The sequence below is a fragment of the Silurus meridionalis genome, chromosome 13 (genome assembly GCF_014805685.1).
Source record: "Silurus meridionalis isolate SWU-2019-XX chromosome 13, ASM1480568v1, whole genome shotgun sequence".
In the NCBI taxonomy this organism is placed as follows: domain Eukaryota; kingdom Metazoa; phylum Chordata; class Actinopteri; order Siluriformes; family Siluridae; genus Silurus; species Silurus meridionalis.
In genome coordinates this window covers 22,206,547-22,231,341 of record NC_060896.1, presented here as the reverse complement: position 1 = coordinate 22,231,341, position 24,795 = coordinate 22,206,547, and the positions used below count along the sequence as shown (strand labels likewise).

Genomic DNA, 24,795 nt, shown 5'->3' with positions numbered 1-24,795 from the left:
ACTTTTAGTCTAATAAATCGATTTATAGTTGATTCCACACTTACAAAAACAAGCTTCAAGAATGAAGGCGTGAACGTTGATGGTCAGTCATACAGTACATTATTTACAGTGTAATACTTGATGATATGCAATGCATATATTATTAATTAATACATTGTTCATTGTGTATTAATTAAACTTTTCCTAGTGGGTTTAATGTTTTATATCTTTATCAAAGGAAACTGTTTTACATGTACTCTGTGGTGAATAAGCACATACCCACATGCAAATATCATACAGTAGAGTCTTCAATTACATGGAAACAAACTCCACCCACTTGTCCTTTATTTACACATAATACACATGTGGAACACCCTAATTTACGTTCATATACAGTGCCTCTGGAAAGTATTCAACCCCACCACTCACCCCTATTTCTCTGTTTGCTGTATCACAGTACCAAATGCAAGTCAATGTTAATGGGAATTTGTTTGCTTTTTTGCTGCTTTTGAAAAAAAATAAGAAAAGTATTAGTTAAGTAACTTATTTCCAAAAACAGTAATAATCACTAAAGGGGTGAATACTTTCTTAATGCGATGTCCATCATGAAACTATTTTTGTGCGTGTTTTGAGAGCGAGCCTGTAGAAGGAAAGCGATGAGCAAGAATCCAAGGCCATGATGTTGTAATTGATGCAGTATGTGGTCTGGCATTGTCATGTTGGAAAATGCAAGTCTTCCCTGAAAGAGACGACGTCTGGGTGGGAGCATATGTTGTAGAACTTGGATATACCTTTCAGCATTGATGGTGCCTTTCCAGATGTGTAAGCTGCCCATGCCACACGCACTCATGCAAACCCATACCTTCTGAACTGAGCGCTGGGTTGGGTTGTCCTTATCCTCTTTAGTACAGATGACATGGCATCCCAGTTTTCCAAAAAGAACTTCAAATTTGGAAAGAAGGAAAAGTAGAGGGGGAATAATTTAAAAAAGATAAATTGAAGCTAATATGGGAACAATCAATACAAATAGTTTTTTGTCACAACAAGGGACAGAATGATGATGCAGTCCAAGTATTGTGCCACCTGATTTTTCCAGCCATATGTTTTTCTTTCCCAAACTATTAGCACAAAGTTGAAGGTACAGAGTTGGATGTCTTTAGATGCTGTAGCATGATATTTTCCCTTTAACCCCTTAACTTGAAGACCCAAACCTGTTCCAGAATGACAATGCCCCTGTGCACAAAGCAAACTTCATGAGGATATGCTTAGTTACATTAGTTGGAAGATCTTGAGTTGCCTGTATAGAGCTCTGACCTTAACCCTACTAAACACCACAGAGATGAACTGAACCCTGACTGCACCCCAGGCCTCCTCGCGCCACATCAGTACCTAACTTTACTAACACATTTCTACACTCCACACTCTAGTGGAACATCTTCCCAGAAAAATTTTGTTTTTATAACAGCAAAAGACAACAACTCTGAGCATTGAAATATTTACAATGTGACAGCATGGAAATGTTTGGTATTCAAATGTTAATACATCAAAAAATTAAGACTAAAATTACATTTCAGCTTCAGGATGTAAGACATGTGGAAAGGTTTAAAGTGATGATTAAGCAGGAAACAATAAAGGCCTTTAATACAGTTAATAAAAATGTATATCTGCACAATTGATTCACATTTACATTTAATTATATGAGCAATTGTCATTTTTTATTTAGCAAATGTATTCTTTATTAATGTTGATGCTTCTATATACATAATATAATCATTTTGCATATTCTAATATGGTTATTATTTAGTTTGTTATTATATGACTGCATTTTTTTGTTGAAGTATTGTATTGAAAGTTCACATGCACTCCAAACACAGTTAAATTTGATCATACAGATGCACAAAGATGAAACTGATGGACAGGGAAATCATCAGAGGAACTTGTCGACGCATGTTTTTATAATTAGATCCGACTGTACGCAAATTTAATGAATAAGGTCTGTTTTGTATACAGGCAGGGACAGTTCCCAGAGCAACAGGAAAACAAACTGCCTAAATATATCACAGTGTGTATGCAGGTCTTGGTTTATAGCAGTGGACTCCGAGAAGAATCTCTGCTAATCAGTTGTGTTTGTTAAACATCTCTACATGGCATCATACTTGTTGCTACTGTGTATTTTAAGACACTTTTAAAGCAGCAGGATCCATATAAATATCCATATTATGGATAAAATGGTACTTGTTACTTGACATATTAAATAGTAAGCATTCTTTGTGGGATGGCATGTGGATAAAAGCATAGCCAAGAAATATAGCATTAATATAGATTTATTCTTCATGTAAAATGTATGCTGTAATACAAAATGTAATGCACGCCTTCCGATCGTTTCCAGAATTCAACCTCAATGTGGTATCGGTTCTTGAAGTCGATGTGTTGAAAGCATAAATGGGGATGCGTAGAGCGATGTGAGCGACAGCCTTGCAATATACAGGACTTATAGGATCTGTTGGCAATGTCTTGGTACCAGATATCACAGCACACCTTCAGATGTTTTATGGAGTCCATGCCTTGGTGAGTCAGAGCTGTTTTTGTGTCACAAGAGAGATGTAGACAATATAAAGCAGGTGTTTCTAAAGATATGGCTGATTGATGTAAATGATCTGTTGTAAAGGTAAAACTAGGAGAAGGAAAATAGGAAGCCCAAGGAGGAGGTTTATGGATGTAGTGAGGGAAGACATGCAGGTGGTTGGTTTCAATGAGGCAGATGAAGAGAACAGAGTGATATAGTGATGGGTGATCTGTAAGAAAATCAATTATTATGTATCCTATCTATCTTGTTCTTTATATTCATGTTGATAGTGTTTGTCTTTTTACTTAGACAAATTATTTTATTTTGGTCCCCTCTATAATTGAGTTGGACATCCCTGGTGTGCTGGTTCTCTCTAAGGACTCAACAGCGCCCTCTGGCTTTTCCAAAACTTTCTGAGCTCCGTGCGATTTCCTCCTCCTCCTTGTTTTCACTTCCTGTTTTGTAAAGGGAGTCACTCAACATACATTCGTTCATTTCAGCTCCACGGTGGTGCTTTCCCCCCCCCAGGTTTTTCACCCAGGCGCTTCACTGAAAGCCAGAATAATTGTGCTGTTGATGGAGGATGGATTGATCGACTGGTTGATCTCTGCGGCCCCGATGGATTTCACGTAGATGTTGTGTAGTATTGGTTCTTGCTCCCGTTTTTGCTGGAATGACTCTGGATCCAGTAGAAAACTTTACAGCTTTTGTTCCAGGAGAAAAATAAGGTGCCATGCCGCAGCTGTAAAGTTTGTGTACCGCGGGATCACGCAAACTTTTTTTGTGTTCTTTTGTTACTTTTTTTTTTTGTCTTTGCCTTTTATAACTCGACGCGGTGCTGAGCGCTGCCATGGCCGAGCTGAACGCGGCGCTGTGCTGCTGCTGCCGGAAGGCGCTGCCGGTGCCGGGTAAAGCTCGGGACGGACCTCGGTCGCTCGGCCGCTGCCGGCTGGTAGACGTCGCGTCGGCGTCCAACTTCCACAGCTTCTCGCTGCGCCACTTTCACCTCGACCTGCGGCTGAACTTCGACTTAAAGCGGATCACAGGCTGGCAGGTCCTGGAGCTGGCGATCCTGCAACCCGGGGTCCAGGCACTTGTGCTAGACGTCCACCCGTCTTTACTCATCCATTCTGTCGACTGCAAGGTCCCGGGGACATCCGGGTCCCCCGATACCGTCTTCTCTCTCTCCTACAACCTCGTGCCGTTCACCGACTACGGGTCCTCGCTCCGAATCGCGCTCCCCGCCGCCTCCATCCGGCCGCACCGGCCCTTCCGGGTCACCGTCCGCTACACCACCACGGACGGACCTGCGGTAATCCACCAACACATTCCGCCTCCTAGAGACACCACTTCAAGCGTCCCCAAAAACCCTGAATGTCTCTATGAGGGTGTATTAGACTGATAACACTGATGAAACACATGTTCATTTCACCAGGTTTCCATTCCTGGTCCACCCCCTGTCCAGGTTCCTTTAGTATTCCCATTTCAACATTAAACACTGAATGTGTAAAACCCAGGGGATTCCAGGGTCAGGGAACCAGTAGGTATACACTCATTTGTCAGAGGATTTTACTCTTTCCATCAGTAAAGACAGACTACTATATTATATACGACCACAGCAGATGGTAGTATTTGGGTGGTTGACCTTTGCTAAAGCTCATTTCAATTGTCCCATTGCCATTGAATGTCCATGAGGGACTGTTAAGAGTACACTCACTTTCCTGTGTTGGTTATTTCACTATTTCATTCTTGGTTATTTTTATCTTCTAACATTCGCACTTCAACTTTAAATCACCTGAGAAGGTGAAATGTGTTTGATCATCATCAATGCTTCATTATCCAAATAATATCTATTAAACTTTGGTCGTATATTCAGTGGTAGGTCTTTACTGATAAAAGAAGTAAAAGCGGTTGACAAAATGCAGTGTATACCTACTGAAACGTAGGTCACACGTTTCCAAATCTGACCCTGGAGTCTCAGGTGTCCTACACATTTAGTGGTTTTTAATTGGGAATATTAAAAAGGAAGGACAAGGGGGTTCTCCTTCAGGAGCATGTATGGAAACCTGAGGACCTCCAGATATTATTCATGATTAACAGACATGATTGATTAATTGGGTGATTTCAAGTGTCCTATCAAACCAAAATGTCCATGAGGGACTGTTAAGAATACACTTAGTTTTCTGTCCTGGCTATTTTTATTAGGTTCTGGTCCCTGTTTCTGTGTCTTTACTTTCTCTAACATACCCACTTTATCACCTGATGAGGTGAAAAAGGAAAACCAATCGAAAAGTGTAAGATGGAGATTACTCTACTGAGAACCACTTCTACTTGACTTGAAGTAGGTTTGAAGCTTGTCGACCCGCTTTTACACCCACAATCAATGAAAAGGCACGACTTGGCCATATGACCACATCTGAGCAGATATAATGTTGAGTGGTGGACCATTCTGCAAACATCTAAAACTTATGTTCTAGTCTCTGGTGCTTCTACACGAGTATCAGGTGCAGTAGCAAAAAAAGGGATGCAATCAGTAATTTAATATCTATAAAATTACATAGTGTGTGTGGCTATAAAGTTGATGTATCTAATAAACCAGGGACTGAATATAAACAATACAGTGAGTCCCAGCTCCAGCCGTTGGGACACAATAGCTAGAGGAATTTTACGTTTCGCTGATCCTCCTGACCTCAGCCAATATGGGTTTGGCAAGGCTGAAGCTGAGAATCATTGTTATAACATAATCATACTCCAGTTCACTAATTTGATTGGGCGAGTTGCATTTCACGAGAGCTGGTATTTCGTTTCATAAGGCTTGTATATTAGACTGTTTTATATTACTCTGCTCGTCTGTGTTTACTACATACATTTCCATTTCTCGCTTCTAGTTTTTTGCATTGAAACCTTTACTGCGCTTACTACAGACTACGGTTGTCAGGTTTTGTGTGGCGCCATCCACATTATCTAGCTGTGGCTTCCTGAAAAGCTAAATGATTTTGCCATATTGTGCCTGAAATATAATTCACACAATATTGTTTTTGCATTAAAAGGTCTGTTGAAAACGTAAAGCAAGATCCTATTGACAACGAGGCTTATCTATAGCCATGCAAAGATTCAGCCCAACAGTGTGATATGATATTGCTTAATTACAGTGTTTCTGGGACTCTATCTTTCTGTACTTTATAGCTCCAACCCTGTTTTAAACTGTGTAATTTCCTGGGTTATCTGGATATGGTGCTGAAAGATAGGGGATGAGATGCCTGCAGATTTGCATGTCAGCAATTCCCTAAAAAATAGCTTTATTCATTGTTAGTTTAATTGTAATTCCTATTATGCTTGTTATGTTCTATTGGGGGTGATTGTAGATCTGATTAGCGAAGTCTTCTTGGATTGTATGGAGAGGACTGTCAAGAGGATTAAAGATGTGGAATTTTTAAGAGATGGGCACTGAGCCCAAAGAGACTGCATTTGCACATGGTTCATAAATTTAGAACGCCCTTGTTGATGATTGGAAACGTCTTCTCGCTCAGCGATGCATATAAAGCAGCCCCGGCTTAACCTTGTCATTGAATTAATGAGCGAATTGGAACCTGATTTAACGGTATGAATATTCAGTAAACAAAAGCAGGAATGTCTCATCTGTTCATCAGCACATGTATAAGAGCAGGAACATTTTTGCTGGACTGAACTACAGTTAGACAGCTGTTTGCTTGATAAAATGGCATTCAGGCTTGCAGTCACCACGTGGCACAATGACTATTGTTTACAGAGCGTATCGGTGAAGGCAGAATTTCATCCCTGCACTAAATATAGCAGCGAACAGAGACTCTTAACCGGAAGAGTGACTCTGTGCTATCTAATATTCCACTTGATTTCTAGTTTTATATATATATATATATATATATATATATATATATATATATATATATATATGTGTATATATATGTATGTATATATGTGTATATATAATATAAATGTACATGTGTATATACATACATACGTGTATGTATGTGTGTGTGTGTGTGTGTGTGTGTGTGTGTGTGTATATATATATATATATATATATATATATATATATATATATATATATATATATATATATAATATATGTATGTGTATGTGTGTATATATATATTATATATACAGTACAGACCAAAAGTTTGAACACACCTGCTCATTCAAAGAGTTTTCTTTATTTTCATGAAAATTGAAGAGTCACACTGAAGGCATCAAAACTATGAATTAACACATGTGGAATTATATACATAACAAAAAAGTGAACTGAAAATATGTCATATTGTAGGTTCTTCAAAGTAGGCATCAAGAGAATGCCAAGAGTGTGCAAAGCAGTAATCTAAGCAAAAGGTGGCTACTTTGAAGAACCTACAATATGACATATTTTCAGTTGTTTCACATTTTTTGTTATGTATATAATTCCACATGTGTTAATTCATAGTTTTGATGCCTTCAGTGTGACTCTACAATTTTCATAGTCATGAAAATAAATATATATATATATATATATAGGGACAATATTATAACAATGATTAACTGTCCTCTGAAAGTAACTCAACATACAGCCATTTTTGTCAAAATGCAAAGTCACCGCACCATGGAAAATCAAATTCATCATGTTCATGTTTTTGTCTGCTTGACATACAAATGTGTGTATCTTGTATTAGAGCAGTTAAAATCTTTGCTTGGTGTACAATTCTCTCATACTGACCACTGGATGTTCAACATGGCACCTCATGGCAAAAAACTCTGAGGATTTGAGAATTAGAATTGTTTCTCTCAACATAGATGGCTGAGGCTAAAAGAAGATCTGTAACACCCTGAAACTGAGTTACAGTACAGTGTTCAGGGTCATACAGAGGTTTTCCAAGACTTGTTCCACTCGGAACAGACCTCACATGAGTCTATCGAAGAAGTTGAGTCTATGTGCAGTGCGTCAGGTGGAGAAGCTGGTTTAAAAAAACACACGGTTTGCATGGTCGTCTCAGAAGGTAACCTTTTCTGAAACTGGCTCACAAGAAAGCCTGCAAACAGTTTGCTGAAGAAGACCTTTTCAAGAGCATGAATTATTAGTTCAACCATGCTTAGTGGTCTGTTGAGACTAAGATAAACTTATTTGGCTCAGATGGTGTCCAGCATGTGTGGTGACACCCTGGTGAGGAGTATCTGAGTGCTGCTGGTACTTGGGAGCTGCAGTTCATTGAAGGAAACATGGATTCCAAAATGTACTGTGACATTCTGAAGCAGAACATGATGCCATCCTTCAGAACCTGGGACGAGCAGCAGTTTTCCAACGTGATAACGACCCCAAACACATCGCTAAGATGACAACTGGTTCATTGAAGGTGAAGGTGATGGAGTGGCCAAGTATGTCTCCAGACCCTATGGAGAGAAGCACCATGTGTCTAACATCCAGCAGCTTCCCGATGTCATTATGGAGGAGTGGAAGTGGATCCCATCAACAACCTGTGCAGCTCTGGTGAATACCATGACCAGGAGGATTAAGGCTATTAGAAAACAATGGTGCTCACACAGTGCTGCTATTTTGACAGTAATGGCTGTATGTTGAGTTATTTTTAGAGGACAGTAAATCTACTGCTGTACAAGCTGCACATTTACTACTCTAAAATATATCCTAGTTTCATTTATAAAGCATTGTCAATTGATAGGTGGTTGTCATTTGTTGTGCTGCTTCGCTTTAATGGTTTCACCCAAATGCCTGAAATGATGCCTTCCTTTCAGTGAAGTTTTCCAAGTCAGATATTTTGATGATTCAAGTGCATTCCTGAGGAGTTGGGCTGCTTTCCGGGTCAGTCCCATAGTTATTCTGGATAAGAGTTGGCTAAGCAAAAATAAAGTGGGTTATCTTTCCTATGACATACCTGAATATGGTAAACATGAAACTTCAGCTCAATTCCTTGCCTAACCCAAATGTAGTCAAACAGCCAAGACATGTTTGACGTCTAAAAGTCCTTTTGCACAGGAGCTACAAATTTGACATTTTTGTCTCTAACAGAAGAACTTGTCTAAAACAGAGAACAGGATGTTAGCAGATTGCCACAGACTCACAGTCTGACATATAGGTTGAAGCCTAATGGTTTGATGTTGAATTCAATAACAGGCATGTCAAGTCTGCACTGGGGCTAATTGGAACCAACTTCACCATACAACAAGACAATGATCCAAAGCATATATCCAAGCTCTGTAAGCGTTTATTTAGATCACAAACAGCTGGTGTGTTCTCTATCATGGAATAAGCCAATCTCCATTTCTAAATCCTATTGAATTGTTCTGGGATGAATTGGATCACAATTGAAATATCCAACTACAGAAAGATGCATGGCAAAGAATTTCAGTTGAATGTTTGGAGAAACCAAAGGTCCTGAGTGTGTAGAATTGATATTCAAGGGAGGATTTTTAATTAAAGTTTAATTGTAACATTTTTTATTTCTTTGGTCAAAGTATATCTTCATGCTGTTAAATGACCTAGTTTGTTGAATATAAACCAAATTAACGTGCACGTGTCTCAATAAAGACTGTGTTTCCTAGACTGGCACTGTAGTTACCCATACAGTAGTTGTTCTGTATTGTTTTAAAGATTTATAATCACACTCTTGATGTCACCCAAATGAGAATGGGTTCCCCTTTTGAGTGTGGTTCCTCTCAAGGTTTCTTCCTCATTCATCTAATGGAGTTTTTCCTTGCTACAGTCACCCCAGGCTGCTCAGGGGTAAACACACATCATTCACTTTAATTCTTAAGTTCTGTAAAGCTGCTTTGGGACAACATTCATTGAGAAAAGCTCATTCAGGTTTTAAACCCATTCAGGTTTTTTTCTGAAGCTGTTTCTGATATTGCAAATGTTATTAATGAGGCAAAGTGCTAAACCGATAGCTTCCCTTATGGCATAGCCCTAAAGCAAAATAAAACACACCAAACATGTTATAACTTGAATTCAGTTAAAGTGGAAGTGATCCATTGAAATGTCTGTATTATTTTTTTGATTGTGTGATTTTGTCTTGTTCTCTCTCAGATCTGGTGGTTGGACACTGAGCTAACGTGTGGTCAAACGCGGCCGTTGGTCTTCACTCAGGGTCACTCAGTGTGCAATCGTTCTTTTTTCCCCTGCTTTGACACTCCAGCTGTCAAAAGCACCTACTCAGCTACCATCAGGGTGAGTGGGATTTACATTTAACTACCAGATCAGCATGCACAGAATTAAGGGCTTATGCTCTGTATGTACATCTAGCATTTAGCTACACTAATCAGCAAAGTTCTGAGGTAAATCTAATGCATAGATCGGAAGCAAAGTGGAAAAAAAGAAAGACCACTGGAGATATTTACACAGCAGCCCATTTATATTCAAGGATCTCATTTATCGATTCCATAGTAACAGCTAATCAAATCAATAATAAACAAATGAAAGCAAATATAATTAAAAAGATATTTAACAATATATTTTTTAATGATATGGTGAACCTTTGTGATGTACAGTACAGACCAAAAGTTTGGACACACCTTCTCATTCAAAGAGTTTTCTTTATTTTCATGACTATGAAAATTGTAGATTCAGACTAAAGGCATCAAAACTATTAATTAACACGTGGAATTATATATGGAATTATATACATAACAAAAAAGTGTGAAACAACAGAAAAATTTCATATTGTAGGTTCTTCAAAGTAGCCACCTTTTGCTTTGATTACTGCTTTGCACACTCTTGGCATTCTCTTGATGAGCTTCAAGAGGTAGTCACCTGAAATGGTCTTGAAGGAGTTCCCCGAGAGATGCTTGGCACTTGTTGGCCCTTTTGCCTTCACTCTGCGGTCCAGCTCACCCCTAAACCATCTCGATTTGGGTTCAGGTCCGGTGACTGTGGAGGCCAGGTCATCTGGCGCAGCACCCCATAACTCTCCTTCTTGGTCAAATAGCCCTTGATGCCTTCAGTGTGACTCTACAATTTTCATAGTCATGAAAATAAAGAAAACTCTTTGAATGAGAAGGTGTGTCCAAACTTTTGGTCTGTACTGTATATTTAAAGTATCTCAAAAAAAGTGAGTATACCCCTTACATTTCAGCAACCATTTTACTATATCTTCTCAAGGGACAATACTATAAAAATTAAACTTGGATATACTTTGAGTATCCAACATGCAGCTTGTATAACAGTATAGATTTCAATAACAACATTATTGTGTCGAAAGTGTCAATGTTTTGTGTGAGCACCATTGTTATCCATTACTGCCCTAATCCTCCTGGACATGGAATTCATCAGAGCTGCACAGGTTGTTGTTGGGATCCTCTTCCACTCCTTCATAATGACATCACGGTGCTGCTGGATGTTAGCCTTGTGGCGCTTCTCCACTTTCCGCTTGAGGATGCCCCAAAGGTGCTCAATAGGGTTCAGGTCTGGAGACATACTTGGCCACTCTATCACCTTCACCTTCAGCTTTCTCGGCAAGGCAGTTTTTATCTTGGCAGTGTGTTTGGTCTGTTATGATGTTGGAAAACTGCTGATCGGCCCAGTTTCTAAAGGAAGGCATCATGTTCTGCTTTAGCATGTCACAGAACATGTCAGAATCAATGTTTTTCTCTCCATGAACCGCAGCTCACCAGTACCATCAGCACTCATGCAGCCCCAGACCATGATGCTACCACCACCATGCTTGACTGTAGGCAAGAAACAATTTTCTTGGTCTTCCTCACCAGAGCGTCGCCGCACATGCTGGATACCATCTGAGCCGAAACAAGTCTATCTTACTCTTACCAGAACACAGGACATGGTTCCAGTAATTCATGCTCTTGGACAGGTCGTCTTCAGCAAACTGTTTGCAAGCTTTCTTTTGAGCCAGTTTCAGATGAGGTTTCCTTCTGCAAACCGACTTGTTGCAGTGTGACGAGTGGACCTTCCACTTCTGCAACCTCTGCAGCAATGCTGCAGCACTCGTGTCTATTTTTTAAAGCAGCTGACACACTGCACGAGGACTCAACGTCTTTGATAGACCCATGCGAGGCCTGTTCTGAGTGGAATCCATCTTGGAAAACATCTTTATGACCCTGCCTACTGTACTGTAACTGAGTTTCAGGCTGTTACTGATCTTCTTATTGCCTCGTCCATCTTTGTGGAGAGAAAAAAATTCTAATTCGCAAATCCTCAGTTATTTGCCATGAGGTACCATGTTAAACATCCAGTGGTCAGTATGAGAGAATTGTACTCAAAGCACCAAATTAAGAGCAAAATTTAACTGCTCTAATACAAGATACACAAATTTGTATGGTCCTGTCAAGCAGACAAAAATAACTGGCTCATTTTTGTTGCCAGTTATTTAGAGAATAATGACTGTTGAGTTATTTTTTGATGACAGTAAATCTGCTCTGCTATACAAGCTGCACATTAACTACTGTAAAATTAATCCAAGTTTCATTTCTTTAGTATTGTTCATTGAGAAGATAAACTAAAATAGTTGCTGAAATATGAGGGGTGTACTCACTCTGTATTTAACATTTATGGAACTCGTCTCTCCTATACCCAAGTTCACAAGATGGAACGGCAGATGAGGGATTGGCCATTTGTAGCTGGTATTATGTGCAATATTAAATTTAGCATCTACTGCTAAATAGAGAAGAACCCTGAACATGTCATCAATATAAAACAAACATGACCATAAAACACACATTAATGAACTGCAATACACTTAAAAACCAAAAGACAGCTTTTCTACTCAAAAAGTACATATATAAATCTTCCAAAATGCATTACCTAAGATAATAATGGAACATTATATGGAAGGTCTTGATCTTGCCATTGAAATGGGCTCAGATGATGGCATGGCATTAATGAACAATACGCAACAAAACGACAACAGTATATGTTCTTTAATAAACAAAAATTGCTGTAGTGTAAGATGAATAAAACACTGTTAAAGAGAGCTGATTCTCACATCACATGACCTCATTGCTGACTGTTTTCCTGTAATGGCACTTCCTGATATGTCATGTTCCGTAATCTCGGGAATAATCTGTGAAATAACACTGCGAGTTTCACAATCTTGATACAGCGTGTCTTCTTTTTGATCTTGCTTTCTTCTTTTTTTTTCTTTTTTTTTTCGATTCAACTTCGGTTTTCACACGCCTCCCTTTTCTCACTTTCAGTGAAGGCACGTTCAGTTTCTTAGCTTTTCTTCTTTGTGTGGTCTGGCAGGTTCCAGATGGAGTGACGGTGCTAATGAGTGCCTCCAGGAGTGTGTACTCTAAGCAGGACCGGCTGTTCCAGTTCTCTATGGAGTACCCTGTTCCTGCCTACTTGGTGGCACTTGTGGCTGGAAATCTACAGCACGCTGACATCGGACCCAGGTGCGTGCGACGAGATTATTAAAAGATGTTTTTTATTTTATTTTTTTGGTATTTAAAAAAAAATTCAACACTGCTGCCACATTTAAAGCAAATTCAATGGCTCTAAAGTTCATGGTACATCTCGTATATCGTTCCTAATATCTTACTGCAACAATTACAATTTTAAAGTTGTTCATTAATGACTAGTCAAATGCACCTCACCATTAGATTCATATGTACCTTTTTGAACATCCCATTTCCCATTCAGTTCTCTGTTCCACTCTTCTGGAAAGATGTCCCACAAAATTTTGGAGTGTGCTTAATGGGATTTTGCAAAGGTACCGGGTGAGGAGGCCTGGGGTGCAATCAGTGTTTCAATTCATCCTAAAGGTGTTCAATAGGGTTGAAGTAAGAGCTTTATAAAAGGCCACTCATGATCTTTTACTCCAACCATGTCGACCATATCTTCATGAAGCTGGCTTGTGCCACAGGGGCATTATTTGGGTCTCCTAGTGTAAGTGAAGAGAAAATTTCAAGCTACTTTATCCAAAGACTTGTTGACCAGTTTGGGGAAGAACCACATATGGCTGGAAAAGTGAGATGATGTCCTCCAGGCTCCTTCTTTATAGCTTAATACAAAAACACACTGGGAATTAGAGCGTTTACAACAGGCTTTTAGAACATTCCTGATAATTTTTTATCAGCCAGATACCTTTCAGGGCACCACGTATTTAAGCTCAGATACAAAGTGAGAGTAAATGGACCCAGAAGTTGTCAACAAAATTGCAAACAGTGTGGTCATGTGGCTCAGTGGTGAGGTTTTTTTTTTTTAAGTTTCAAAGTCCATTCAGTGCAGGCCCGGTAGCCTTGTGGTCACATGGTCAGATTTCCATGGAGGATTAAAAAGCTTCCTCAGACAGACATTATATGTGGATGTAAAAAAATCAAATGGATTAAAGACTAAGAGATGTGCAGCCTTTATTAAATATCATTTTTAGTTATTTATAGTTATTAATTTATAGGACAACTTGTATCAAACTGTCATTAAGCATAAAGGAGGAGGAGATTTAGATGAACTGAATTGCATGCATAAGTATTAAACACAAAAAAAACCCATGGTAACCAAAAGGACTCCCATCATTATGCTACCACCACCATGCTTTACTATGTGCCAAGCAGTGTTGAGCAGCATTTGGTTTTATTCTCTAGTTTTTTGTCTAAATGACTGACAGTAACTATAGTTTTATTTTTCATGGACTGTCGACTAACAATGTGCCGTGTCTCGTCATATTCGTGTTAAATATGATCATAAAAATTTTGAGTGCATGTGTGTGTGTGTGTGTGTGTGTCTGCACGTAGGAGCCGTGTGTGGGCTGAGCCCTGTCTCCTGACTTCTGCTGTCAGTAAGCTGGGAGGCAGCGTGGAGCGCTGCCTGGACGTGGCCGAGCAGCTCTTTGGCTCTTATGTGTGGGGCAGGTGAGTGTCTGTCCATCTGAACTCGACTGCTGTGTGCATATTAATCCCTTTTAATATGTTGTTAGGAACAAGAGGCTATTATTAGCTATGAAACAATGCACTGTTGCATTTCATACACTCGTGTACCAAAGACACATCAAACTTGCTGTAGGTAGTTTTAATTATCAGTGAATTAAGTAAAAAAAAAAATTCTTTTTTAAATTAATTTTTTAGTCAATATTAAAAAAAAATTATTGAAATGTTTTTTAACAATATCAAGCACATTTTTTGTTGTGTTTTATTCTATACACCGTAAAGATATTTAGTCACACGAAAGCAAATGAACTGTGTTTTATTTATTTATTTATTTGTGCACAATTTAAGTACAATGACAGCAATTCAAGCCTTGATTTGCTTGAATTCTTACAAGACAAGTAAAAAAAAAAAAAAATTATATATAAATACATATATGTTAAATTGACATCTAGGGACACAAGCCATATGTATTGTACAGTTAAATGTTTGTTTGTTTGTTTTTGTTACCACAAAATTCGAGGCACACAATTGTGAGGGATGTCTTAAGATGCAGTAGCATGAAATTTCCCTTAACTTTAGCTAGGAGACCCCAAACCTCTTTCAGCATGACAATGCCCCTGTGCACAAAGCCAGCTCCATGAAAATATGGTTTATATGGGTTGGAGTGGAAAATCTTGGTGCTATAGGTCTCTGACCTCAACCCTATTGAACACCCTTGGGGATGAATTGGAATGCTGGCTGTACCCAGGCCTCCTCACCCTACATCTCACTACCTGACGTTACTAACTGACTGTTGCAGCCCTAATCAAAAATGAGCAACATCATTGTAGGATTGCATTTTAGGATTTTGGGATTATGTTATGCACAGGATATGACCCATTCCTGAATATCTTCCCTCCATAGGTATGACATTGTTTTCCTCCCTCCTTCATTTCCTATCGTGGCCATGGAGAACCCATGTCTCACCTTCATCATCTCCTCCATCCTGGAAAGTCAGGAGTTCCTCTTGATTGACGTCATTCACGAAATCGCTCATGGCTGGTTCGGAAACGCCGTCACAAACGCCACCTGGGAGGAGATGTGGCTCAGCGAAGGGCTGGCCACATACGCACAGAGGCGCATCACTACAGAGGTTTATGGTACACGCATACAAACACACCCACCCACACACCCCCACACACACCCACAATCTCATCGCTTTAGTTTCCAGAAACTATGTACATGGTCTAGTATTGGGCCTTAACTTTTTTTTTTTTTTCTTTGTGAAGTTGTATGTAAATTTTCTCCAGATTTTCAAATGTTTTAGTAGTGGTGAATTTGTATACATAAATATGTATAAATTGGACTCACTCGTAAATGATCACAGCTGATCAGTGGTGAACAGTAACAAAGTCAATGTAATTCGTTACTGTACGTAAGTAGCTTTTTCACGTATCTGTACTTTATTGAAGTATTTCCATTCGGGGAGATTTTTAGCCTTAACTTTACTACATTCAAAGCCAAATTTCGTACTTTTTACTCAACTACATTTTGCAAAATCAGTCGTTCGTTTTTATTTATGAGGATAAAAACTTAACTGGTCAAACACGCATCAATCCACCAATCAGGGTAGAGCACGTGGTCTGTATTGCATTTGTTTTGATTGACGCTTGGTGATATCTACTTATCACCAATATACAGTTCAGCATCAGTTCAACAGCAAGCAGAACATTTGAAAGGAATAAATGATGGAAGAAACTCCTGACTCGAACTCGCCACAACACACGTGAACTTATTTGCACGATTTTTCTGAAGAAGTTGAAACTCAGTTGACTCATTAATATCATTCTAATAATAGATCAGTGTGTTAAAAGTAACATTAGAGTCTTTTCACACAAACCCAGTTCATTAGGCAAAGAGTCTTGTGGCTAAAAATAAAATAGGAACGTTATAGCTGTAATAAATCATAGTACTTTGGATACATATGTGCTTATACTCAAGTGAAATTTTAAAGGTAGCATTTTTACTTTTACTGGAGTAATATTTTACCTTTACTTTAACTCAAGTACATAGTACATGTACTTAGTCTACAACTGCAGTTGATTTATATTTAGCAACACCCACAAAATCTATAAAAGCCAAAGCTTATAGCCAGCTGCAAACAACAAAAGGACATCTAAGTGTTGGAAGTGTGTCAGTTTTCTAATAATGCAGCTTAGCCACTGCACCTTCCACAGAAACACTTTTCTTTTTTTTTTTTTTTTTTTTCTAATCGAATGGCTTAATTTTATTTGTTTTAACTGCAATGTTTTGATGTCATCTGGTACATCTTATATTTTACAAATATATAAATTACACTGTATAATACAGTGATTAGTTACAGTAGAATTGCTGAATTTTAGGGCCAGGATTTCAGGTTTAATCCTGGCATTTGTGTGCAGTTTCCCAGGTTTGATTTACTATTTTAATCCTGATAAATGAGTACCATTATATCCACTCTGTTGAAAGAAACCACAAAAGCTCCCATTCTGCAATACATTTAGGTCTGTGGGCGGCATACATTGTGTATACATGTATGCAAATAAACACATTCGGGGCTAAAGGAGCATTTGCACAAAATTTTCATTTTCCCTGAACTCTATGTTTCCAAAACGTTCAGGTGTTATGTTTCTCTGTTCAGAAAGGATCACAGCTGCTTACAGGTGGCAACCAAAGAAAACCGAGCAGGTGGTTTTTTGTCCCCCCCAGCTGTTTCAGTGAAGTAGCTTCAGTAAATTTCCACACAGTAAACAGAGGTGTGTCTTTTTTTCATTAATTCAGGGTTTGTTTGTTTTTTTGCAGGCGAAGCCCTCACCTGTCTGGAGACGGTCTTTCGTTTGGACGCGCTGCACAGACAAATGCGTCTTCTCGGAGACAACAATCCAGTGAGCAAGCTGCAAGCCAAGTTTGAGCCAGGTAACACACCTCAAACATTCTGTTTACAGAAAGAGCACTAGTTTGTGTTCACAGTCCATTCCAATGTACATAATTAAGTGTATTCTATCTCTAATTGTCAATCCATCATTGCCTCTCTATTTTTACCTCAGGGGTTAACCCCAGCAGTCTGATGAACCTGTTCACCTATGAGAAAGGCTTTTGCTTTGTCTCGTACCTCTCACAACTATGCGGTGACATCAAAAGATTTGACACTTTCCTCAAGGTCAGTGCCGTGAGAAGACTATAGTGCCGTTCCTCTGACTCTAATGAGCTTTTAAATATTCAGAAAAGTCTCTTCTATATAAGATCTATAACAGTCTAAACATTTACCGGTAGTACCTGGAATCTAACTAAACACTTCCTGATCAGAACCGTGTCTCATCAGCAGTTTAATAGTTTATTTAGGAAGTACAGAACGTCGCTTACGGCCGCTTGTGAGTCCTGGTGTAGTGTGTACTAGGTTTTTAAAGTAAAAAAAAGCTATGCAGATCTGCGGAGTAGAGCAGCACAGCATGCAACAGCATCAATTACCAAATCACTGGTTTATTAACATGAGCTTTAATGGCTTTTTATTCAACTTTGGTAAGTGAGCACTTACTATAATTGTAGAAGAATCAGATTACCATATTTTTTCTTTTATAATGGAAAACTATGAAAAACTATGAACTATGAAAACTATGAAGAATATGTTAATTAGATAGCAAAAAGTTCCTTTTTGTTAACCTTTTGTCTTTTTTTTTTTTTTTTTTTTTTTTTTTTTTTTAAATACAAGTTCTGGGGGTTTAAATCATGCCTGCAGTGCTGTTTGATTCTTAATGCTTTATTCTATCTGATTGTATATTCACACTTTATGTATGAATGTTCGTGGACACCTGACCATAAGTTTCATATGTGCTTTTTTAAAATAATTTCCTATTTAATTCTTTACTCTACTGTTAAGATGTTCCTCTAGATTTGTGGAGATTTGGTGTAGGTTGTAGAGACATGTTCTGGTGTAGGTTGAGGAGATCTTGGTGCAAAAGTTTTGGGTTTCGTATTTCAAGCGAAGAGAACATTTCATGCTTCCGCATCCAAAGAAAGCCTAAAGAATTTTCCCCCCACAAAAAATGTCTAACTAGATGCCGTTTTTCTCGCATCCATGCTCAAAGAGGCAGAGTGAACATGAACAGAGGTGTTTCAGATGTTCTGGTGTAAGATTAAAAGGATAAAAAGCTGTAAATAAATAAAATGGTGCATATTTGAATAGTATTTTTAAGGTAGGGTTACACAGAAAAGAATTCTGTGAAGATTATAAATGTTGTACCACTGAATTTAATCAAATGAATATACACACACAGTAATCCTCTTCTTTATGTAGGCATACATTGAACAGTTCAGGTTCAGCAGTGTGGTTGCTCAGGACCTGTTAGATTTCTTTCTGGGCTTCTTTCCTGAGCTGAAGGAGAGTTGCGTGGCACAGCGGGAAGGTGAGGTGCAATCACACACACTTTTAAAAAATACCTGCGCTTCTTCTTTGTCTATATTTTAACCTGTAGATTTTATACCTCTTTTATTTATTTATTTTTTTTACTCAGTACACAGTGTACTTAATTATTTGCTTATTCCATTTACATATAAATTCAGATTGATAATATTTGTGTGTGTGTGTTTGTGTGTGTTTGTGTGTGCGCGCGCAAAAACACACACACACACACACACACACACACACACAGATACACCGACCAGGTATAACATTATGACATGTAAAGTGAATAACACTGATTATCTCTTCATCATGGCACTTGTTAGTGGGTGGGATTTATTAGGCAGCAAGTGAACAATTTGACGAGAAACAAATTGTGATGTCTAGACGTCTGGGTCAGAGCATCTTGTAGACTGTTTTTGGTCTGCAGTCATCAGTATCTATCAAAAGTGGTCAGAAGAAGGAACAGTGGTGAAACAGTGACAGGGTCATGGACTGCCGAAGCTCATTGATGCACGTGAGGAGTGAAGGCTGGTCTGTGTGGTCCGATCCAACAGACGAGCTTCTGTAGATCACATTCCTGAAGAAGTTAATGCTGTTGATGCTCGATGGGTCAGAACTGTTTTGGCAGCAAAAGGGGGACATATGCAATATTAGGCAGGTGGTCATAATGTTATGCCTGATCTGTGTACATCAAATATGACACTCCGAGCAGTGAAGAATTATCCAGTAGGAAACTACTATTCCTAACATCTAGAGTCGTGTCATTGAAACGATCTGTTCTTGTTTTCTCATCTTTGTCTCAGGACTGGAGTTCGAGCGCTGGCTAAACGAGTGCGGTCCTCCTTTATGTGAGCCGGATCTCTCCGCCGGGGGCATATTGACGGGGCCCGTCCAGCAGCTGTGTGAACTCTGGGGCACAGAGCCTCTTGACCGTCAAGCCATTGCGAACTTTGACATCTCTACATGGAGCACCTTCCAGACCGTTCTCTTTCTGGACCGGCTGCTGGACCGCTCACCTCTGCCACAAGGTGAACACTTAGTTCCATTTCGAGAACGTTGAATCGCTGTGCTCAGGGCTTTAATATACAAATATCGTTTTGTTCTCATGGCTCTGCAGAAGTGATGAGTCTCCTATCGAGCTGCTACTCGGTTCTGCTGGATGGCATGAATGCAGAGGTGCAGATTCGCTGGCTGCAGGTCGTTGTGAGAAACAGCTTCTATCCTGACCTGCATCGCGTTCGCAGTTTCCTGCACAAACATGTGAGTATGTAGGATAAAAAGCCTAGCATAGCGATACACACAGCTCTCAGGTAGATGAACTTTGTGGTTGTCGTTATTTCTTTTTCTCTGATTCTTGATGATCAATTGAAACATTTTTTTTCTTAGAGCTGTTATAATCCATCATTATATCATCACTGCACAGTTACTACTTCTTATTTATTTATTTATTTATTTATTTATTTATTTATTTATTTATTTATTCAGTATGTTTTTGCATTTAACCTTATGATTTACTCAATTAGTTAAGTTTCAGTTTCAGATGCTTGTGAGATAAAAATCTTTTTTTGCAGGTTTTTGTACATCAGTGGTGGATTAAATACATAAACCATGTACTTTAGATTAAAATATAGATACAGTAGATAAAATATTACTCCAGTAAAAGTAAAAAGGCTCCCTTTAAACTTAAATACAAAGTATTCGCCTTTAAACGTATCCATACTATGATTTATTACAGCTATAATGTTCCTAAGACCTTTTGCTTAATCAACTGGGGTTTATGTGAAAAGACTCTGTTACTCTGAACACGCCGATCTATTACAGTTTTTCTCAGTTGCTTTGGAGCGTTTCTCAGATCAGAATTTAAATTCCCAAAACTACTTGTTCAATTCATTTAGTAATTTGTGCTCATATTATGAACATTTCTTGTTGCTTTCAATAAATTGATAAAAAACGCTTTCATGTAATCAACTGTGTACAAGTGTCTGCTGTTTCCTACATTATCAGTTGTTCAAAATATTTTATACTGGTTTCACCTGAATAGTTTTAACTCCCAAAACATCTCAGCATCAGTTCATTGCTTGTCATTGAATGCAAAATGGTTAAACCAGTTGTCATCATCTGTCATCTTAAATTTCTATTAAACTTTTTATTTGTAAATGTGTTGAATTGATGAATTTGCAGATGAATCTTGAATGTCACTAATGAAGAAGAGTGAATGGCATCCGATCAACCAATAATCAACTAGTTATCTAAAAAAGGTCAAAGGTGAATCTCGTGAACCTTCAATTGGAGTATATACAGAGCAAAACACAGAATTATACATTATGACAATGGATGAACTAAGAAACAACAGAACACTTGTACAGTACAGTAAAAGTGTGAATCCTGTCCGGTCTCTTTCAATCAATATACATTTGTGCTGCTGTGGTTCATAGATGCCAAACAGAAGGAAATCAAATTTGACTTTTTCAGTCACTGTGATCCAAACCGTAGTTTATATCAAGAAATCCTGAAACTGTGCACCATTATACTGACAACATGACTAAACATTTTGATGATCTTGATTGTGAACAATGACAAAGCGACTTTTCATTCTAAAGGCAATGAGTTGTTTATTGACACACATACTTACTTTTGAGAGATGAAATAAGGATTCTGAGAAAAGTACAGGCTTTTGCTAGAAATCCAATCTATTGTGCTGTTTGTGCACATTGTTTGGAGAAATGCACTTACTAGTTTGCAAATATTAAGGATGATTTGAGAAATGCTCCAAAGCAGCTGAGAAAAACTGTGGTATGAATGATCATAATGAGTCAAACACTGATATATATATATTACAGTTATCATGCGCCCAAACTCTTTTTTTCAACTACTTCAATAGAATCGTGCAAATAAGTTCACGGGTGTTTTGGTGAGTTCGAGTCAGGAGTTGCGTCCATTATTTATCTCTCTCTAAATGTTCTGCTTGCTGTTGAACTGATTCTGAACTGTTGGTGTTAAGTAGATACCCCTGATCAAAACAAGCTCAAAACGGAGCACATGCTCGACCCTGATTGGTGGCTTTAATCCACTTTTTTAAGTTCTTATCCACTCATAAATAAAACGAAACAACTGATATTACTAAATGTAGTTGAGTAAAAAGATATTTCACTTTGAAATGTAGTGAAGTAAAATTGTCCCCAAATTGAAATACTGCAGTAAAGTACAAATACGTGGAAAAAGCTACTTAAGCACAGTAACGAATTACAGTTACTTAATTACCTCACCACTGGTGTACATTGACTAGTGGAAGTTTCTGGCACTTTCTCCTTTAAACTAAACCTCTAACTGTATACTTCTGCTTTGTAGCCTTTATTAATACTACGGTACCAGTTTTCACAAAAAGTCTACGTCATCTATGCCGGCAAATTTCTACTTTAACCTCCTTCCTTCTGTTTCCTGTTCGTCTCCACAGACCTCACGCATGTACACAGTGCCTTTGTACGAGGACCTGTGTGGAGGAGTCCTGAAGTGTTTCGCTGTCGAGGTGTTTTACCAAACACAGGACCGCTTGCACCCCAACCTTCGCAAGGCGCTGCAGCAGATTCTGTTCCAAACCAGCACAGCCAACAACTCCAGCACCCCGGCCCTGGTCGGCCCACCTCAGTCCACTCCGTCACCACCTCCAGACCCACCCACTAATGGGACCATGGCCTTGCTGGACGTCAACGTGTCTGCGTGACACTATAGAGCGCTGCAGTGTAAGTGAACTGAGGAAGGAACGGAGAAGATTGTCGCAGGAGATCGGCCTGTGTGTGCACTTGTGTGCGTGCGTGCGCACGTGTGTGCGTTATCTCCAACACTGGGATTTTTACATGCACCTTCAATATTCACGTTCAAGCTGCTCAGGTTTTGTGGAATGAAGTGGAGGACAGACATGATGTGTTCAAAGATGGTTTGTGTGTGTGTGTGTGTGTGTGTGTGTGTGTGTGTGTGTGTGTGTGTGTGTGTGTGTGTGTGTGTGAGAGAGAGAGAGAGATGAGGGTGCGTATGGATGCATCAGTTAAAGATTGCCATTTGTCAATTCCATGTTAGTGTGTGTGTACGCGTAATAAGACGTGTGTGTGATGGAGATAGTGTGTGTTTCCACTCTGCCTATGCACCAGTCTGAATGTGTTTTGCACCCTTGAATACTTCTATATGCCTCTGACCTCAGATCACACCATGTGACCAGTAATGGACTCAGTATCAGAGACTGTAATTAAAAGCCAGGTGATGGAGAGGAAAAAAAAAAAGAAAAAAAAGCTGCTCATGGATTCAACATATATTCTGGCCAAAAATGAAATGTACACCATTTTTCCCTTTGATGCACATGCAGAAGATCTGCTTCCAAGCTTCTTCTTTCCAAGTGTTCTACTTCCTCTTCTTCGCTGCTGCTTCTTCTTTTTTTTTTTTTTTTTTTATTTAGAGCCCCACAAAAAGCAATAAAAGCTTTTGGCCTGCAGTTTTGAAAGGAAAATGAAAATACATTCCGAAATCACACCAGCATCTAATGTGCAGCGAGCACTTACTGCAACGCTCCACCTTGTAACACACGTGAAATAAATATTTCTATTGAAATATCAGTCATCCCGGTGCTAGTTTCCTGGTTGGTGCTGTATGAGCACTGGCATCACATCACAATGTATCTCAGCCAGAAGGACAACAATCAGCTTTCTGTTCATTTTTTTCCTCCCTTGTTATTTTCAAGCATATAGTAACGATGGATTATTGGAGACATCGAGGTCTCGGAGTCCCAGAATGCAATGCAGCTTTTACAGTTAGCACAGCTCGAATAGCACGGGACTTCGAATAGTTTTGAACCCGATCTGTTTGAACGGAACGTGCAGGTGTGGCGGACTGTCTTAAGTAGTAAAGCGCCGCTGCATCTTCTCTGTCCGAGTGGAAAAATACTTTCGACTCCATTATCACAGCAGAGTCGAACAGCATTGTGTAGGAAATACAAATTATACCAGTATGCCAATGAAAAACTGCAAATTTCTTTATCAAATAAATCCCTGATGCAACGGAAGATCACATTCTCACATACAGGTTATTATGCAAGTCCTCAGTATGACTATTTTCGAATCCAGAAACGCTTTCGTACTCGGCAAATAATTTGTCGTCGGACGACTCAAACGCTAGTTAAAAACGCTGACACGAGTTATTTTGAAGTGCGCGAGAGACACGATTTGAAAGATCTCTGTTTCTCTACGTCTTGATGGGAAAGTGCAAAGAAATCAATAAAGCAACTGGAAATGAAATAAATTCGAATTCGTTTTTAGCCAAACGATGGATTTTAAACTGAAGAGTCACATGAAAGTATTTTCGTTCTGATATACAGTATATGGACAAACGTTTGTGTGACACACAACCATAAGAGTCGTTTGTCCTTTTTTTTTTTTTTCTTTTTTTTTTTTTTTTTTTAAAAAACATCCCATTTTACATTGTCTCCTTTTGCTGTTATAATAACCTCCACTCTTCTGGGAGGATGTTCCACTCGATTTTTAGAGTTTGCTTGGGGAGATTTGAGCTCATTAGTCTGGTTCTGATGTAGGTGAGGTGAGGAGGCCTGGGGTGCAGTCAGCGTTCGAATTCATTCCAAAGGTGTTTATTAGGTTTGAGGTCAGAGCTTTCTAACAGGTCACTCAAGATCTTCCACTATGACTCACGTAAAGCATATCTTCATGGAGCTCACTTGGGTCAAGTTTGGGTCTCCTAGTTCAAGTGAAGCAAAAATTTGATCTTTTACATAAACCTTTATATGGAATCCAAAGACATCCTATAAAACTGTCATCAATATTTAAGAAAAGGCAACACAAAATGGAAAAACCAGGTGTTCCAATACTTTTGTCCACATAATATGTATCTGTGAAGGATGATACCTCATATGCAACCGGATTGAAAATAAATTTGATTATCCAAACCTGGACCCTTGGTTTTTCATCTTCTCTGGATTGGACTCTCAGGTGTG

At 38.8% G+C, this 24,795-nt stretch overlaps 1 protein-coding gene across 1 annotated transcript; it reads left to right on the top strand.

Annotated features, from left to right (window-relative positions):
* Positions 1 to 2,049: 2,049 nt before the first annotated feature.
* Positions 2,050 to 23,407, top strand: rnpepl1 (arginyl aminopeptidase like 1). The gene is made up of 11 exons (XM_046865176.1): positions 2,050 to 3,857; positions 9,594 to 9,734; positions 12,762 to 12,913; positions 14,252 to 14,368; positions 15,287 to 15,522; positions 17,204 to 17,317; positions 17,449 to 17,561; positions 18,696 to 18,804; positions 19,607 to 19,831; positions 19,921 to 20,063; positions 22,258 to 23,407. The coding sequence occupies exons 1-11, from the start codon at positions 3,396 to 3,398 to the stop codon at positions 22,522 to 22,524; spliced, it is 2,079 nt and encodes a 692-aa protein (XP_046721132.1). The 5' UTR covers positions 2,050 to 3,395; the 3' UTR covers positions 22,525 to 23,407.
* Positions 23,408 to 24,795: the final 1,388 nt, after the last annotated feature.

Coding starts and splice junctions, on each gene's coding strand:
- rnpepl1 (XM_046865176.1), top strand. CDS start 3,396: ATGGCCGAGCTGAACGCGGCGCTGTGCTGCTGCTGCCGGAAGGCGCTG. Junction 3,858..9,593: donor CCACCACGGACGGACCTGCG/GTAATCCACCAA, acceptor GTTCTCTCTCAG/ATCTGGTGGTTGGACACTGA. Junction 20,064..22,257: donor GCAGTTTCCTGCACAAACAT/GTGAGTATGTAG, acceptor TCGTCTCCACAG/ACCTCACGCATGTACACAGT.